We start from the raw sequence: 14,803 nt of genomic DNA, 5'->3' as shown, positions 1-14,803 counted from the left end.
CTTGGACAGTGGTTGAGGTTCTGCAGAACTCGAAGTAACAAAATTAGTATGTACAAGATAGAAAGAATAAACTTGCATTTATATAGCACCTTTCATAACCTCAGGACGTCCCAAGGCACTTTACAGTCACTGTTGTAATGTAGGAAACGCAGCAGCAAATTTGCACACAGCAAGGTCCCACAAACAGCAATGAGATAATGACCAGATCATCAGGTTTTTTTTATTTTTTATAAAGTGATGTTGGTTGAGGGATAAATATTGGCTAGGACACCGGGGAGAACTCCCTTCCTCTTCTTCAAATAGTGCTGTTGGGTGGACATAAGATCCTGATCCTGAGAGGGCAGATGGGGCCTTGGTTTAACATCTCATCTGAAAGACAGCATCTCCTACAGTGCAGCACTCTCAGTACGGCACTGGAGTGTCAACTTGGATTTTGTGGTATGGGATTTCAACCCACAAATCTTCTGACAAGGCAGGAGTGCTATCCACTGAGCCAAGGCTGACACCTTGTATTTAGAAAGGTAACATCTGACCCAGGAAACAGCAGGCCCAGTGCCTATAAAAGGACAGGTATACGAATATAAATTATTCTAAAGGGTAGACTGGAGCAGTATATGCAAGTAGGAAATAGCCAGCATGTCCTTAGAGGGGACGATGCTCCTGAGCCAAGATCTTTGACAGGTCTTAATTATGTAGAGAGTTGCACGTCCTATGATGATTAGTTCTTTCACCAAAGCTTTCTCAAGTTCAAAGTCTCACGTTGAAAGACTTGTAATTAAATTAAATCATGTAGGAATCCAGGAGTAGAACATGGAACTGGATTAAGGTTAAAACAAATGAGACACAAAATAGTCAAAAGCACAATGTTAGAGACTGGGAGGGGTCCGATGTTAAGTGGGGATCTGTGCTTGAACGCCTTGTTGCTTCTAATTTATATTAATGAATTAATGACTTGGAAACCAAATGTAAGCTTACCAAATGTGTAGATGGCACTACTAAAATAGGAGAATCAATAGAAGTTGTGGATGCACCACAAGACTTACAGAAGGATTTTCATTAGAAATGCATTGTGTTGACAAACCCCAAAAGCCATTTAACATTGATAAATATCTAGTATGGCCCTTTGGAAATAGTATCAAGCAGAACACGAAATGGGATTGAATCATTCGAGACTGGGAGAGGGACTCTACCAGATGGCAGACTCTTTGTTTTTAATGTCTGGACAATGTGGTGACACAATGTTAGAAATAAATATAGTGCTGGGATATTTTGTCACACCTGTAGAGTGGACTCCATAGGTTAGACACTGGTCAGAGCAGGGATGCTGCATTTATTCTGGTCACGATACCACAAAGTGGTCCAGGCATTGGAAGGGGTGCAGAGAACAATTCCAAATGTAAAAGGGGATGAGCGATCTGCAAACACTAGAGAAGCTCCAGGTGCATAACCTAGGAAGAAAGCAAGGGTGGTGGGGTAGGGAACACTAGATATTAAATGGATAAGGTAGCCCATTACTGCTTCAAATTAAACTAGAGTAGGACCAAGGCAAAACAAAAATAGATATTAGGCAGGACTTAAAAAAAAACCCAAGGAGTGATCTGTCAGCTAGTGTAGACGAGACGAGAGACATTAGGAAATGCAAGAGGAGAGAGTCAGGGTTCTTAAAGGATGGGATTTATTACCCTTCTCTACAAATAGTACAGAAATCATCAGATATAAAATCAATGTTATCTCAAATCTAGGCTGGTCTCAAATTTGAGGAGGGGGGGGGGGGGTGGTGGTGGAAAGAGGAAATAAGTTCTCCCCGCACCCACATCAGCATACCTGGACTGTCTGCATTGCTGAACCGTTTTGCTAATTGCAGGCAGTTGCCCTCTAAATGCGTTCCACTAGCAGCTTGCGAGCATTTCTGTGTGGGGTGAAAAGAAAAAAGGAATTTCCTGAAAATATCAACTCCCTCAGGGACCCTCTGCCCTAAATTCTGGCAAGGTTTATTCATCTACCCAAAGGAAAATATTTATATCGGATCTGTTCTATTTGTAGAGGAGGAGAAATCCCATCCTCTAATGCCCCCTGACTCTCCTATTCTAGCATCCTTTAATGTCTCTGTCTAGACTACCCTGCCGACAGATCACTGCTGCAGATAAAGTAAATAAATAGACGCAGTAATAAACACACACAAAAAGCAGACACAGATGGCTGTCCAATAGAATGCTATAAAAAGGTGTTGAATTCCTTGTGGAGTTTGACAATGCTGTACTAAATCTCCCAAATTCACTTTTACTCAATTAGATTTATTTATAAAATTAGTTCTCCAGCTATTCTGTGAGACACACCAACAGTTGAGCAGATCGACGTAATTACAAATTTACATTCACACTTCCCACCCACCATCAAAGCTGAGGTGGTACAAGGACAGACAGTTAGCACCCCACCCTTTTAATACTACTTTGAACATTAAAATACTCATCATGGCTTAGGTCAGAGTCATTGATCCTGTGTGGACAGCAACTTGCACCAAGACTTTAGATGCACGGAGCAGACAGTGAGAGGTGCCATCAAGATGATGAAGGGGCTGTAGCTTGAAATAAACCCCCCCCCACCCCACATCAACTTCACAGCATAACTTAAACTTCTGGAATGGCTCGAAGGCTGCAAGGTCATCGCCAGGTGCATACGAGCAATAAATCTCCAACGCTTCACTCAACATTCAGGATGTAATCAACTGCATGTGTCTATTATTCACTTTTTAAAAATGGTTTAAAACAGGACACTAAGCTGCAATGAGGCCCTGCCATTTTGATTCATTTCCCACTCTCCCAAAACTTGCATTCCTTTCAAATTTGGACATTTCCAGAAGAAAGTCAGGCAGGATGGTATCAAGCAAATGGATACGAGTAGGCAGTGGGTTTAACCTTTTAGAATTTAGAGATCATCCCATCCACAATTTTTACTTTTCAAATATCGTACAAGTGTCATGGTGATCATAAAAGTCACTGGTCTACCCTGGAGGATCCCAGTTCACCTGCACCAGCTCCTGAAATTGGAACCAAAGCTCCCGGCTCCACCATCCCAGCTCCACCAAGGAGCCTTTCCTGCACCCTTGGAAGTTGGTGTGGGACAATGCAGCATCGTCTCGGGAGATTTGAAACATATTGGGTGTAGGGGGGGCAGTGTGCGGGGGGGGTGTGCAGGCTTTTCAGACCAGATTATAATCCTGCCCGCCCAATGGGTTAAAATGAAGGCTGTGGGCTTCTTGCTCTGTTCCTGCCATTTTAACAGCGCAGTTTTTGGATCCGGGACAGGCACCTGCTACAGGTAAGCTGGGTCAAATAGTCGTATGAGGCAATTGAGAGTCCTGATGGATTCTGCAAGTAACTCCGGACCCACCAGCAAAGCCTGGCAGTGAGCAGGAGCAGAGCCACAAGAGGCCCGGGAAAATAGACAATTCATTTTTTATGGTTTCCTTGTGGGCTAGGAGATCCTCTGGGACCCACAAGGACACCTTGAGCCTTCCCTGCTCCAGGCTACCTTCCCCATCCTGCCATTCCCTCTGGAACCCCACCCCCCCCCTCTTTCTCCTCCCCCACCTCACCCCTGGACCACTTACCTTAGTGCCGGGGACCATTCCCTCTGGACCGCCCTCTTTCTCCTCCCCCTCCCCTCCCCACCCCAAGGACCACTTACCTTAGCGCCGGGGACCATTCCCTCCTGTCCCCAGCAGCAGCCTGAAATCCCGCTCACTGGTCAGGAAGCAGAGTCCTGTCGGATTGGGGTGGGAGTTGTACATCCAACATGGAAATGAAGCCTGGGAATTAAACTCTCACCGGGCCTCCAGTGGGGCAGTCGTGCGAGCCTGCTGCTCTGTTCACCACCCTTGTATATTCCCATTAATCTGCATATGTGTATATTTCAAGTCACTGATACTAACAGACGTGTGTGTTCAGATTTCAATTCAGCAACTCAAAGTCTCGCTTTCCAAATCGTCGAGCCCACACAATTTAAATAAGGCAAAGAAGAAAAGCAAGCTGAAATAGGACTGGATTCCCAGGGCGCGGGGCCTGCAGATAACCCGTGGGTTACAGTTTGGACGCCCGGACCCTGCGGTGTCCTGGTTATCCTAGGAGTAAACATATACCCATTATAATCAGCACGTAAACATATACCCATTATAAACAGCGCGTAAACATATACCCATTATAAACAGTGCGTAAACATATACCCATTATAAACAGTGCGTAAACATATACCCATTATAAACAGTGCGTAAACATATACCCATTATAATCAGAGCGTAAATATATATCCATTATAAACAGCGCGTAAACATATACCCATTATAATCAGCGCGTAAACATATACCCATTATAAACAGCGCGTAAACATATACCCATTATAATCAGCGCGTAAACATATACCCATTATAATCAGCGCGTAAACATATACCCATTATAAACAGTGCGTAAACATATACCCATTATAATCAGCGCGTAAACATATACCCATTATAAACAGCGCGTAAACATATACCCATTATAAACAGCGCGTTAGATCACTGTTTAAATAAGAATGCAACTGCTTGCAGTATACTACAACAGGTGCCATCTGATCTGCAGTGAATCACAGAGACCCGGCTCCACAAATTCTTGCTGCACCAAGACTCCCATCACTCAAAGCGAAGGCACCCAAAGGGTTAAAGCATCATCCAATTCAAAGTGCTAAATCCGAGTTCGTTTTACAAACCTTGGCACAGCTGCCCATGATTTATTTGGCCCGTAATTTTATCTTATATAAACAAAAAACTGCACTTGTTTCAATAAATACACTGCAACGTTGAATGGGCAATATTTGCCTTACAAGGAACTACCTTGACAGGCCGATACCAGCTCGGAGATTAGCTGCACAAGACATGACAGCCTGTGTTTCGGGAGTGGTGGGAAACTTCCAAAAACAGCACAGTAGCAGCTGGGCTTCCTTGGCCACACATCCACCGAGAGGCTTCAAATCAGGCTGTTTGTGCAAGTGCCCCATTATAATGCGCAACTTAGCCTTTCCCTAGTCCAATATTACATGGCATTTCTATATAATTCTAGCACAGAAACAGGCCGTTCAGCCCAACTGGTCTGTGCCGGGGTTTATGCTCAACACGAGCCTACTCTCACCTTACTTCATCTCACCCTATCAGTATATCCTTCTATTCCTTTCTCCCTCATATACTTATCTAGCTTCCCCTTAAATGCATCTATGTTAGTCGCATAGACAGAGAAAGCCTAGCCACCTCTCCACCGACATTCAATGGCACTACCATTGTAGTCTCCCCACCCCCACCCATCAACATCCTGGGGGTCCCATCGATCAGAAACTTAAATGGACCAGCCACATAAGCAGGTCAGAGGCTGGGTATTCTGTTGAATTGAAATCTGATCGGTCTAACAGTAACTTGAAATATACATATGCAGATTAATGGGAATATATAAGAAATAGGAGCAGGAATAGGCCATTCGGCCCTTCGAGCCTGCTGCGCCATTCAATGAGATCATGGCTGATCTTAATGGATATACATTTTATATATGGCCCTAATGGCTCCATGGTATGAACCTACGTGGCCCACAAAGACAAAAGGCCTGCACACCCCCGGTCCAGCGTATGTCACAAGTCTCGAGAGAATGCCGGATCACCCACACCAATGTCCGGAGTTGCATGACTACACAGGGCAATGCAGTCAGGACGTGTGGCCACAACCTCAGGAGCTGGTTGATTGTGATATTCAAAATATCGATGACGAGCATCATCCCGTGAGAATATTAATGAGGAGAAAAAAAAATTACATCTTGCTCTTCAAGACGTTGGAGTGTCGGAATTAGGACCCAGTCCAAAAAAAAATTAAGTGCTCACCACAAATTAATTTCCCCCTGCTTTTATTTGCCTTGGTCTTTTCAGCCCAGTGGTGAATGTTGGCACCATCACTGGCGGAAACCCAGGTTAGAGAAGCATCGGAGCGCGACAGGGCAACCAAACCAAAGCCACATTAGCTTACATCCCTTGTGGGCAACTCCCACCCCTCATAACTCGAGCAGTGTAAAAGCCAGTGATGCAGCCAAAGATTGGTCACGGGTGGCCCAGGAGGCCCAGGAGAGTTTTGTGCAGGCTCCAAAACTACTGCTTCCATTAGTTCAGATGATTCATCCTCGGCAGGGTGGGAAGGAGATGCTGGAAGTATTCTAGGCTGGAACGAGCAGTAAAGCAAGTTACTGTACATTAGGTGGAAACATTTGCCGTCCTCCCTTACCTATAGCGACCCATTAACATTAACAGCCCCTTGAATTGAAGAGGATTGGAATACCCTACAAAGTTGAACAACTCCCTTATTTCCCCCACTGTGGATGCAGTGAGACCTGTATGAAAGCAAGTCATCAGCTCCCAGAATCAATTCAATTTTATTTGTCATATATGCAGCAGACATGTACACTGCACTATGAAATGTTGATTCTTACGAGTCCTCCCAACATTGGAATAAATACACCATAACAATGATAAAAATACTAATAGAAATACAGTATTAATAAATAAAACAGTAATAAATAATAATAAATTATTTGTTCATGAGTCTTATGGCCTGGGGGTAGAAGCTGTTTCGAAACCTGCTGGTACGAGACCGTATGCTTCGATATCTCTTACCGGACGGGAGCAGGGCGAAGAGGTTGTGGATGGGGTGGCTCGCGTCTTTAATGATTCTCAGGGTCTTCCCCCGGCACCTCTCGGGGTAGATATTCTGGACAGCAGGTAGTTTAATTCCTATAGTATGTTGTGCAGCTTTCACCACCATCTGTAGAGCCTTGCGGTCTGTGGCGGTGCAGTTGCCATACCAGGTAGTGATGCAGCCGGACAGGATACTCTCGATGGTGCACCGGTAGAAGTTGGTGAGAATCTGGGGGGCCATTCCAAATTTCTTCAGTCTCCTGAGGAAGAACAGGCGTTGGCATGCCTTCTTGGTTACAACGTCGATGTGATGGGACCACGGTCCCTTTACTTGCTCAGCAGCTGTACCCAGTGTTCACAGCTTGATAGCAGCCTTACCACCAAGTCAGAAGGTGGTGGTTTCAAGCCTCAGAGACTGGAGCACATAATCTACACTGACCCTTCAGTTCATTACAGATGGGATTCTGCATCATTGGGGGGAAACATCCTTCAGATGAGACGATGTTAAACTAAGCCAATCATTTCCCTGCTAGAGAGGTTCAAGTGGACGCCACGTAACATTATTTGAAGATCAGGGAGTTCTCCTGGTCATCAACTGTTCTTTCCTGATCAGACACGTCGATTATTCATCAGTTTGTGGGATGTTGCGGTGTATAAAATAGTTGCTATGCTCACCTACACAACAGTGGCTGTACTTAAAAAGCAATTGCTCAATGCTTGGAGATAAAGGCGCTATATTAATGCAAGTTCCCTCATTTTAATTAAACCAAGTAATCTCACTGGAATTTGCACCATTTTACAATTGATTTTGTAATTAGTCCAATTAACATTTTCATTAACCAGAAATGAAACCAATTCCAGTTATAAAAAGAGCAATTTGTATCTTTACAGCATTCCACTTTCAAACTAGCTGCTACCTCCATATTACTAAGGAGGCTGCTTAACCCAAGTATGAGGAGTTATCTCTAGCGTAGCACGCGCAGTGCCAGCACGCCAGTGTCCTGTTGGCAAGCATCAAAACGCAGGTCTGTAGGACTCTGATGCCAAACAGAGGCTCAGAATGAAGAGAAGGGTCCACAAGACCAGGAACATAAGAGCCAAGTGAGATCATCTCTGCTTTTCACCAAGTATTGTACTAGGCACACAGTTGGTCCTTGGGCTCAGAATGGAACAGCAAGAAACGACGGCGAGGTAGGCGTGGCTACACTTCCAAGAGCAAGTCCATCCCCACTTCAGACCAGTTACTACCTGCTCTGACCAGCTCCCCGCTTTGAATTTTCCACTCAACCCTAGTCTAGTTTTTTTTTTAAAGAAACCATTTGAATAGAATTAATGGGATTCCCAAAGATATATATAAAATGCATGTATAAAACAAAAATTCTCACCACCATTGATTGCATTTTGTTTTGTCTGTCCAGTGAAACCTGCTTAGAAATGTTCACCTTTAAACATGGAGCCATTCCTTAAAAAGGTCACATCACTAGTTGAGGTCTCAGTCCTCCGAACGATGTGCTGTGGACCTTTTGAATCAGTGGGTCACTTCACCTCTCTTCAGGCCTTACACCAACAAGGAACTGGAGTGCATAATAAATTCGGACAACACGATTTTAATTTGATTTGTTTAAGTTCCATTTGAAGTTTGTTTAATTTACAGATAATTTGTTTTTGGTCCAATCAAAAGAGTACACCAACAAGGAGGTCACGAACAGCTCGTGCAAAAACACTACACACACTATCACTTTAATAAAAAGTAAAGTAGTTAATTATACATTCAGCAGAAGACTCGATAGCAAAGTCATTCTACCACAAATGCACTACAGGATTAAAAAAGTGACTCCTTTTAATACAGCGGCCCAGAACTTGGTGTCGGGGGCTTGCCACGCGTGCAAGCCCCCGATGTGCACTTACCCGGCGCGCAGACATCTGAAACCTGGCCCGCAGTGGATTTCCTTTCAGTGGCCCGGTTCTGATGTCGGCGCGCTGTGCTAACCTGACCCAGCGGCGTAGTTAGTGCGATGTGCTGGCTGGGATCAGGTGAGCACTGTTCAGCCAATCAGGGGAGGGGAAACTTCATTCATAAGTTTGAGTGTAAGAACTGTCAAACTCATGAGAAATACTGCACCCCAAAACACTACTTAAACTTTAAATAAAATTTTAAAAAACATCCCAATTAAATTAAGTATAAATAAGTTTAAAAAAATAATTTAAACAATTTTTTTTTTGAAAAAAATAAATTTTTAATAAAAAGGGTCTAAAACTAAACTTACCTTATTGTAGATTCTTTAAAATAATAAACCTGTGGAAAAAAATTCTAAATTGCACTAAAACACCACTTACCTGTAAAAATAAATACTTACGTGTGCTTTTTACAAGCGTAAAGACCGGAGGCCTTTAGACATGCGCAAATTCCCCAAAACAGAGGAAATCCAAGATGCACGCGCTGCCCCCTACAGCACACGCGCTAGCCTCTTCAACTCTTGGGTGAGAGGAGAGGAAATGCCGGTTTTCAGCGCATGCGCTGTGCATGCTGAAAACCGGCATTTCCTCCGGCCAGACGCGCGAGTACCCCTTCTGTACTCACGCGTTTGGGGAGGAATCACTGCCCCAGCATATAGTTCAGAACATTGAGATTTTGTTTATCAGTCATTGAATCTTTTAAAAAGCAATAAAATATTATTGGATTATTCCTTCTTACTGAGGCCCAACATCCTGTGGTACCTTGTCCTTTTGGGGCAGGACGTTACTTATTACCCAGGAGTTCAAGATTTTTGGCAAGCCATTGTCTAAATATGGGAATACTCGGGACTAAGGATTAGCAGGGGCGGGAGCAGTCAGTCATTGACTGATGTAAAAGACAAAGTCTTCACTAAATGAGGCATCATTCTTTTTTCAGGTAAATATCTATTGGATCCAAATAAGTATGAATTGCTACCCTAAACCAAGCATAAAAACAAATCAGAGCTTCAGTTTAATCTGGATACAAGCATCATTTACTCTTAAACCAGTCATTAAGACCAGGGCTAGTGCTAGGTTAGTAGGTGGCTGCTCGATTATGGTACAGGCCCACTTTGAGTACAGTGCAAAGCAACCGCTTGAGCTCATTTGACCAACTCCCCAAGGTGACCTGGGCAGGTTTGACTGTTGTGATTAACTGAATGAAAACTGTGTTCAATCCCATTAATGATGTGCTTTTCTTGAATCCAGGCAATGAATGTGGTAAGTATCTTAATGAATTATATTGTTCATGTGTGTGTGCATGTTTGTGCATGATATTTTTTTAAACCTCTCCTGCCCAGGGTGTTTCTAAGACTGCTTCTAAGACCAAGCCATTTGCAAAGTATGTTGGAGACTTTTACTGACCAGTTTATCTGGCTCCAAACTCCAGCCTAGAGAGTTACTTCCTCAAATGTACTCCCATTTAATGGGCTTTTATCTAGACTCAAGTCATCAGCTACTTGACTCAAAGTCTAGACTTGTAGCTGCTCCCAGTGCTTCATTATAGTCTAATTGGACTGACCACTTCATAGTTGCAAATGACGACCAGATTGGTCCAGAGCCAAATAGTCCAATTTATTTAAGATTGGATGCAAAACTCAAAAGTTCCATACGAACAATCCCTAATAGGATTGAAAAAGACAATGTCCTCCATTTGGCTTAAGTTGCTTATGAGCAGTTAGCATGTTCAAGAATAGCTTTAAATCTAACCTGGGCTGGAAGAGGTAATTCTTATGGCCTTGTCTGTTTACTTTATGCTATGTTTGTCAGTAGAAGGACTGTTCCATTTTTAATTTTATTTCCCCAACTTTAAAAAAGTGAAAGTCACGGAGGAGCATTGGTCTCAAACCAAATCAATGCCGGGGCAGTAAAAACTCCATGTCCAGTAGGGCTAGTGGCGAATGGTCTGTAATAGAATCTCCACTTGGTGGCAGTAATGGAGGATCTTTAGCCAATTTCCGAGGATACATCACTTGGTATTTGGGGAGGAGGTGGCAATGAGAAATGACATTAATTGGGTGTAGAAAAGGTAAAGGCAGAATACGTTACTTTAAACCGTGGCAGGAGTACAAAAGGACACAGGTTCAAGGTAGCAAAAGACAATTGAGGAAGTTCTTTTACCCAGAGGTTAATCAGTACAATTTATGGACTTCAGAGTGCAGGCAAAATTCCTGGAATCATTTAAAACCAGAAAGATTATTAGATTATCTAATGAGAACTTGCTTCCCAGAAAGTGTCTCTTTTTTCAGTAGAGAGAATATTGCTGGGACAGACAGTGGAGAATTAGGGAAGTGCAAGCAGACTGTTAAAGGAATTTAAATATATTATTAGGAGGTATAAAGCCAGAGTATCACTTCAGATTTGTGGGTCATGGACAACAGGCTACTTTACAATTTGGATCCTACAGGCTCCTGTAATACTTTATATAGGAATGTAAAGATTTTGTTAAGAGGATTATCTTCAAAAGGACTTTTTCATCAATTAGAACAACTTTTTAAATGGAAAAGACTAAAATAGTTCACTTACCCTCTGTTTCAGTGAAGCCATATATTCTGCCATTGTGTGTTACTTTTCAATTCAGATCTTCCCTCCAACAATCCCACCCTCTTAACATCCACATGGTGATTGAATGATCCCAGCTGGCAATCACCTAATTGTATTGATCTTCAGTTGCGAGTACCTTTTCCCTGGCTGTGGAGAGCCACAGTCACCAGTTCCTTTACACTTGTGCAAGTAGAATTAAAGAGAATTGATTCCACAACTGCCTTTAATGTATACATTTCCTTCTAATCCACTGCCTCCCTGCGGAGATTCTAGTTAGTCATTAGTGATAATTAATTACCTTTGAGGTTGCTTTGAGTTATAAGAATTCCTCCCCAGCTGGGGCAGGTTAGTTGATAATCAGTCAAAGAGAGAGGCCTTCATGTTTCAATTTATTAAAATCCAAATCTAGAGTTTGCATTTTCTGCTTAAAGCAGTACTTTGTTCCTTTAAATTGATCTGATAAAACCATTACCTCTCACTAGAGTACGAATGTAACACAACACTTAAAGCTCTGGTTCTAATAGAGGACAGACATCATATGCCCCAACCTTCAAAATTACCAATTACAATAATGCCATTGTTACTGATTTTCCCTTTTAATACAGAACCTTGTAGCAAGTCCTATGAATTGCTTTTCACTTGCTGCTAAAGTTAGCCTTATTGAAGAGCGTGGAATTGACCCTAAAGAAGCAATCTTGTTTAGAGAAGCCATTAGGGTGGTTGGATTGGGAAACAGAAAGTATCACACTGGTACTTGTCTTGTTTTGCACACTTTGTACAAAACAAATAAATTGCAGGACAACAGAGTATTATACTTTAAACTCTTTTAATGAAGCATCAGGTCTGATCTGACTCTCAGCAGTACAGCACCGTGTAGACAAGATGGAGTCAGGACCCTGGGTCTTCTAAACAATAGCAGTCCTTACAGATGCCTGCAGGCCAATGACAACTCAGCATGTGATCACGTGAATATAATAGGTATTCCTTACAGATGCCTGCGGGCCAATGACAATTCAACATGCAAATGTTACATCCCCTTTTAAAAGAAAAATGTTATGCATTACTTTTGAACCTTTCTTCTACATAATGTTCTCAGTAGCATCAACATATAAGTAAACTCAACGTTTAACTAGCACTGAAAACATCTCAACGTTTCAATAACGATGTACAGTTTTTTTTAGGGCAGCGATCCGCCTACACCCTTTGACAGTTCACAAGTCAAGGACAACTCTAGGCTTGACCTCTCGTCGGAATGACGGTGTTGTTCCTTGGTGTTCAGGAGGTGCCTGCGATTGCGGCGGTACACCTGTCCTTCTGGGGTGCGGACGTGATACGATCGCTCAGTGTCAGCTGGCTGGATGACGACTGCTGGCTTCCAGTAGTCATGCTCCTGGATTCTGACGGATTCTCCATTGTGCAGCGGTGGCAGTAGTCTAGCTGACCTGTCATAGTATCTCTTTTGGTGTTGCTGTCTCTGTACACGTTTTGCATGCACTTGCTTGCAGCTGACGTTGTTCCATGTGAACAGATCCGTTGCCACGACCTGCCAGGGCCTGTTTGGGATACGGTGAGGTATCATGGGCTCTTTGACATTTGATGGGCGGCGTTCTAGACAAATGGAACATTTTCCGACAATGTCCTCAATGTGTTTGCACATTCCGGGCCAAAACATAATGTCACGTGCTCTTTGTTTGCATTTTTCCATGCCCATATGTCCAACATGAATTTTTGTCAACATCTCTTCTCTGAGACTGGTAGGAATGATGATTTTCTCCCCTTTGAAGACAATTCCGTTGATTTGTGACAGTTTGTCTCTGTGGTTCCAGAATTCAGATATGCTCTGTGGGCATTTCCTCCTTTCCTCAGGCCATCCTTCATGTATGACTTTGCTCAGCAGTTTGAGTTGTGCATCTTTCTCTGTTTCTGCTCGGATCTCCTTCAGTTTTGAGTCACTCACAGGTAAGCTGTTGTACACCATGTGCACCTGCACATCCATGCCTTCACTGAGGCTGCTGTCCTGGTAGCTAAGAGACTTTCTGGAGAGCGTGTCTGCGACAGGAATGTCTTTGCCTGGACGGTGAATGATTGTGAAGTCGTACTTCTGTAGCTGAAGGATCATTCTCTGTAGCCTTGGTGGGGCTGCGGCTAGTGGTTTCCTCATGATTGACTCGAGGGGCTTGTGGTCGAATTCCACAATGACCTGTCGGCCATAGACGTACTGGTGGAAACGCATACATCCAAACAGAATTGCATATAGCTCTTACTCGATTTGAGCATAGTTGATTTCACTGTCTGTGAGAGATCTGGAAGCGTAGCCGATGGGCTTTCCTTCTTGCAGTAATACTGCACCTAGTCTGTACTTTGATGCGTCCACTTGTAGTCTGAGCTCTTTGTTGGGGTCGAAGTAGGCAAGAACCGGTCCTGGTTCTCTGGTGATTAGGTCTTTCATTTTCTGAAATGCTGTCATGTTGTTTGTCCCACAGGAACTCATTGGATTGTTTGAGCAACTGACGCATGGGTGCGTTGATTTCGGAGAGGCTCGGGGCAAACTTGGCTAAATAGTTAACCATGCCTAATAGAAACATAGAAACATAGAAGATAGTAGCAGGAGTAGGCCATTCGGCCCCTCGAGCCTGCTCCGCCATTCAATGAGATCATGGCTGATCGTCCAAATTCAGTACCCGGTCCCTGCTTTCTCCCCATATCCCTTGATCCCCTTAGCCTTAAGAAATATATCCAATTCCTTCTTGAATATATTTAATGAATTGGCCTCTACTGCCTTCTTTGGTAGAGAATTCCACAGGTCACCGCTCTCTGGGTGAAGAAATTCCTCCTCATCTCTGTCTAAATGGCTTACCCCTTATCCTTAGACTGTGACCCCTGGTTCTGGACTCCCCGACCATCGGGAACATCCTTCCAGCATCTAGTCTGTCTAGTCCTGTTAGAATTTTATAAGTTTTGATGAGATCCCCTCTCATTCTTCTAAACTCCAGCGAGTACAAGCCCAATCGACCCAATCTCTCCTCGTACATCATTCCTGCCATCCCAGGTATCAGCCTGGTGAATCTTCACTGCACTCCTTCCATGGCAAGAACATCCTTCCTCAGATAAGGCGACCAAAACTGCACACAATACTCAAGGTGCGGTCTCACCAAGGCCCTGTACAACTGCAGCAAGACATCCTTGTTCCTGTACTCAAACCCTCTCGTTACAAAGGCCAACATACCGTTTGCCTTCTTAACCGCCTGCTGCAGTACTGTCTCTAGCTCTGCGCGGTTCTTCGGCGGCTCCATCTTCTTGATGGTGGAGATTTTCTCTGGATCCGGCTTAATGCCATCAGTTGAGAGGCGATGCCCGAAATAACTGATCTTGGTGGATCCGATTATGCTTTTCTCGGGGTTGAGCCGGATACCTTTCTCCCGTGATCTTTGTAGCATCGCACGGAGGTTCCTGTCATGTTCCTCTCTATTCTTGCCATAGATGAGGATGTCGTCTCTACGATTGCGACTACTCCGTCAAGGCTTTCATAGGTTTCGTCGATCTTCCGCTAGAATTCATCCTGAGC

The 14,803-nt window shown here is 43.6% G+C and overlaps 1 protein-coding gene across 6 annotated transcripts in view; it reads left to right on the top strand.

Moving 5' to 3' along the window:
• The window catches only part of LOC147105333 (transcriptional enhancer factor TEF-5-like), a 644,902-nt gene that overhangs the window by 570,407 nt on the left and 59,692 nt on the right, over positions 1-14,803 (top strand). For 3 of the 6 annotated variants that reach the window (XM_086011602.1, XM_086011601.1, XM_086011600.1), the window contains one exon: positions 9,904-9,915. The exons of the other annotated variants lie outside the window; for them this stretch is intronic. In XM_086011602.1, the coding sequence (XP_085867728.1) occupies positions 9,904-9,915 (12 nt within the window). The remainder of the gene's footprint in view (positions 1-9,903; positions 9,916-14,803) is intronic. 6 annotated transcript variants of the gene reach the window in all.

Source organism: Somniosus microcephalus, chromosome 18 (genome assembly GCF_052327205.1).
Source record: "Somniosus microcephalus isolate GS21.2 chromosome 18, FLI_Smic_1.0, whole genome shotgun sequence".
In the NCBI taxonomy this organism is placed as follows: domain Eukaryota; kingdom Metazoa; phylum Chordata; class Chondrichthyes; order Squaliformes; family Somniosidae; genus Somniosus; species Somniosus microcephalus.
Note: the sequence above shows the minus strand (reverse complement) of the source record. Positions and strands in the feature narration are given on the sequence as shown.